Below are 4728 nucleotides of genomic sequence, written 5' to 3'. Positions count from 1 at the left end.
CCCTGCCTCAGTAGCCTATTATAAACCAAAAGTAATCATTGGCTTAATGAATGAATGAATATAGTGTGATGGCTGTCAGCTTTGGTGGTAAAGGTAAAGGTAAAGGCACCCCTGGCCATACGGGCCAGTCTTGACAGACTCTGGGGTTGTGCGCCCATCTCACTTAAGAGGCCAGGGGCCAGCGCTGTCCGGAGACACTTCCGGGTCACGTGGCCAGCGTGACATCGCTGCTCTGGCGAGCCAGAGCCGCACACGGAAACGCCGTTTACCTTCCCGCTGGTAAGCGGTCCCTCTTTATCTACTTGCACCCAGAGGTGCTTTCGAACTGCTAGGTTGGCAGGCGCTGGGACCGAGCAGCGGGAGCGCACCCCGCCGCAGGGATTCGAACCGCCGACCTTTCGATCAGCAAGTCCTAGGCGCTGAGGCTTTAACCCACAGCGCCACCTGCGTCCCCCAGCTTTGGTGGGGGGGGGAATTAACATTTTTTCTGGCCTTCCTGTGGTTATCAGATTTTTTAAAACGCAGTGTTGATAAAAAATCTCATCCTTGGTCTCCCCTCCCCCCATCTTTTTGTATGCTGGTTAAGAGAAAAGTTAGCCTGTTTTTGAGCGAAAGGAGATAAAAACTTTATAAGGATAAAACTTAGGAAACATGATGGAACAAATAGCCGGAGGGATGTTAGACTTTTTTGCTTTGCATCTCATATCTGAGACTGATTCACACACCACTGTTAAGTGTATGTTAAACCAGTTCCTATGTATTATAGGAAACCCAAAGATGTAAATACCAGTCTAAAAGCACATTGCTTCTTTGCATGTTCCATCTCCAGTTGGAGGCAGTTGATGGGGAGCATAAGTGGCTGTTTCTTCAGCTTGTAAACAGCCGTGTGTATAGTAATATAGAAAGCTGGTATACAAATTAAAAGTGAAATGAAATGAGAGTGCTGTTGTGCTTATTCAGCTTTAGGCTTCCCAGAGCCAAGTAGCTACCCTGGGCTCCTTTGGTAGGAAGGGTGGGATATAAATTTAATGAATGAATATTTTGGTTGGCCACTGTGAGAACAGGATGGCAGACTAGGTGCATTGTTGGCCTGGTCCAGCAGGCTCTTTAAATTTGGTTGGCAACTATGTCTTTTCTGGCCATGGGTACCTAGAGGTGGTCAGGACTGCTTGCAGGAAGTACTTCTTTACATAGCTCATAGTTAAATTGTGGAATTTACTCCCACAAAATGCTACGATAGCCGCCAACTTTGATGGTTTTAGAAAGGGCTTAGCCAAATTCATGGAGGATAAGGCTACCAGTCATGATAGTTGTGTACTGTCTCTGTTGTTGTTGTTGTTTAGTCGTGTCTGACTCTTCGTGACCCCATGGACCAGAGCACACCAGGCACTCCTGTCTTCCACTGCCTCCCGCAGTTTGGTCAGACTCATGTTCGTACTGCCTCTACCAATGCCAGTTGACAGGACTCCTAAGTGGGAAGAGCATCCGATGCTTCTGGGTTTCCCATATGCCTCTAGCTGGCAACTGCAGGAACAAAAGTCAGTCATTTTAATTGTTTTGTACTGCTTTTAATATTTTTATATTGCTGCACACTGCTCTGATATTTTATGAGAGGGTGGTGGTATATGAATATAAACAAACAGGATTATCTGCCAGATGGGCCTTTGGTCTCTTCTTATGTTCATGTTAGAATACAAGGTTTCATATATGGAAAAAACAGATTAATGTTTTAGGTCAGGCTTGGGGAACTTTTGGGACTCCGGCCCTCATCAGCCTTGGTGCCTGCATAACCCATAGTCAGAGATAGTAAGAATTTTTCTTCCTGCAACATCTGCAGAGCCACAAGTTCCCTGCTCCTATTTCAGGTACTTTAAATGCCAGAATCGCGAGGGAAGAGCAAGAAAACCCAGTCAGCAGCCTGTGCCAATACAGAGCAGCGCCACAGGTGTGTCCCGTCTCGTCCCCTCACCCGGTTACTGGTAATCTCACTTTTAGTGAAATTGCCCTGCTTTTATCAGTGAGATAACGCGGAGAGCTTTCTCTCCGGCGGGAGGCATGCGGCCAAGCGCACGAGGCGCTGATGCTATAGCAGCCATCATTTTGCAAAGATTACGCACGGCGAGATTGAATCATTGGACCTGCGAGGGAGGCAGGATCCCCGGCGGAACGAAGTTGTCTTCCTCCCACCGCGGACACCCGGCTCAGCCTGCCTCCGTCTTCCCTGCCGCTCCCTTCACCCCCTGCCCGGCGGCCTCCCCTTTTCTCTCCCGGAGCTGCGCTGCTCGCTTCTGCCTCGGCGGCGGGTGGGACGTTCTGCCCTCCTCCGCCTCCTCCTCCTTCCGGGTGGCGGCGCCCGGCTCCATTCCATTCTCTGACCACAGGAGCGAACGAGAGCGCCTGTGGCGGGCTTTGTCCCTAGACGCTCTCCGTACTACCGAGGCTCCCGGCTTCGCTCCTCTCGGAGCCTCTTTTCAAGATGGCGGCCGCACGGCTGGCTCTGCGCGGCCGAGTCTCCCTGCAGCCGGGTCGCCAGTGACGCCCTCCTGCTGCCTCCCGCGGTGCAGCCGACCCGGCTCCGCGCCCCTCTTCTCTCGCCTGCAGAAGGCCTGCCGCCGCCGCAGCTATGCCAGCCTCGGTGCACGCATGAGAGAGGCTGCCGCCGCCGCCATCGCCGCCCGAGCCATGGAGGAGCCGGAGCCGGAGTGCAGCGAGGCTGCCAAAAAGTAACGCATTGGTGGGGACCGGGGGTGAGAGGGAATAGTTTTGTTCGCTTCTCCTCTTTCCTCCTGCTGTTTAAATTGCAGCAGCCACAAGGTCGCCTCTTTGCACAGCAGGAGACTCTTGCATCCCCTTCACAATAGGCTCCGGTCTGCAAGCTTCCGCTTGCCCGGCTGTTCCTGCAAGGGAGTTTTCTTTGGATGCTGCTTTGGCTGGGAAAGGGGTGGGAGTGGATGTCCATCTATCTGATGTTCAGCTTCGCCGGTGACCTGCTACGTTGATTTTAGTAGCATTGCCTCTGGGGTAAAGCTTGGGTTCTGCAGTTTCACAGTCTCGGGGACACCCCGCTCCTGGGTAAGGGAATTAATGGTTAAAACAAGCAAACAAACCGAGGGACAAAACAAGGAGTTGACAGTTGTGTGTGTTTATTTGGACTTCAGTTGATTTTGATGCAAGGGAGCATCTTGAAAAAGTGTTGTGTTCTGGATTTAGGAACCATTATTAAAAGGTATAGGGACGCAGGTGGCGCTGTGGGTTAAAGCCTCAGCGCCTAGGACTTGCCGATCGAAAGGTCGGCGGTTCGAATCCCTGCGGCGGGGTGCGCTCCCGCTGCTCGGTCCCAGCGCCTGCCAACCTATCAGTTCGAAAGCACCTCCGGGTGCAAGTAGATAAATAGGGACCGCTTACCAGTGGGAAGGTAAACGGCGTTTCCGTGTGCGGCTCTGGCTCGCCAGATGCAGCTTTGTCACGCTGGCCACGTGACCCGGAAGTGTCTCCGGACAGCACTGGCCCCTGGCCTCTTAAGTGAGATGGGCGCACAACCCCAGAGTCTGTCAAGACTGGCCCGTACGGGCAGGGGTACCTTTACCTTTACCTTATTAAAAGGTATAGATCGATCCAGATGCAAGGTGACCTGCATTATTATTTTTCTAGCCCAAGAAGATCCTTTTGAATCCCTTTTCCCATGGTGTAAATGAAAAACAAAAGTGTACATGTAGCAGCCTAATCTTAGATATTCTTACTCGGGAGTAATCCCACTGGGCTAAGTGGGGCATGATCTGAAGTAAAGGTGCACAGGATTGCAATGAAAATTATTCAGAGTGAAACTAGTGCAGCCTCTGCTGTTTTCAGCCTTTTTTCAGGAGAAAGTTGAGAAGGCAATAATTTTCTGATGGTTGCTTTATTTGTTGGTGCAATAGTGGAGACAGCACCAGTATGTCTGAGCCTCATTTTTAAAAACTTTGCTTTCACTATGTGATCTTTACAGTATCAATTGTGTGAAGGCTGCTTAGTTGAATTCTACAGTTCTAAAGTGCCTCTGAGAAGAGGTAGATTAACTTAACAGTGCAGTCCTAAGCATTTCTGCTCACACTGTAAATTCAGTGGCGCTTGCTCTCATGTTAGTGGGGTTAGGATAGCATTTTAAATTGAAGTTGTGGAAAAGGGGATAAATACTCTCTTCAAATTAGTTTGTATAGTAATTCAGTTTATTGGTTTCTTTTCTGTTATTTGATCAGAATGTTTAAAAAAAGACAAAGATCTTGTGGGCTTTCACATAAATGCTGAGATCCTATGTTGCTATCTTTTTCTGCTCTTGCCAATGATGCAGCAAATAGGATATTCATCAAACTCTTTGCAAAAGTTGTTAACCTACAGACTCAAGTTCCTTCCTGCTTTCTGAATGTGCCCACATTCATATTTCCTTACATCCACGTATTTAACTAATACTGTTGACCAGACAATGTGAGATTACATGTAATTCTCCCATTCCTCATACTATTTGTTCATAAGTTAGTTTAATGAAAATTCCACTGAACACTACGACAATAGAATAAATTTTGTATACAGTCAGAGCACTGCAGCGTATTTTCAAGTCTGAATAACTTGAAACCTATTGCTAATTTCAAATGGATGAAGGAAAATGCAAAAAGCAATACTCTATTCTGCCTGCCTTGAACAGAGACCTGAATAAAAATTGGAAGAGAGTTCTACCTTTCAGTTTTAAAGGCC

At 48.7% G+C, this 4728-nt stretch overlaps 1 protein-coding gene across 5 annotated transcripts in view; it reads left to right on the top strand.

Moving 5' to 3' along the window:
* The window catches only part of MAP3K4 (mitogen-activated protein kinase kinase kinase 4), a 75368-nt gene that overhangs the window by 15575 nt on the left and 55065 nt on the right, over positions 1 to 4728 (top strand). For 4 of the 5 annotated variants that reach the window (XM_081906776.1, XM_081906774.1, XM_081906775.1 and 1 more), the window contains exon 1: positions 2599 to 2723. The exons of the other annotated variant lie outside the window; for it this stretch is intronic. In XM_081906776.1, the coding sequence (XP_081762902.1) occupies positions 2644 to 2723 (80 nt within the window). In that variant the 5' untranslated portion in view covers positions 2599 to 2643. Of the gene's footprint in view, positions 1 to 2598; positions 2724 to 4728 lie in introns of those variants that run through there. 5 annotated transcript variants of the gene reach the window in all.

Source organism: Podarcis melisellensis (assembly GCF_964234715.1).
Source record: "Podarcis melisellensis genome assembly, chromosome: 3".
NCBI classification, from domain to species: domain Eukaryota; kingdom Metazoa; phylum Chordata; class Lepidosauria; order Squamata; family Lacertidae; genus Podarcis; species Podarcis melisellensis.
This window is presented reverse-complemented; position numbering and strand designations above follow the sequence as displayed.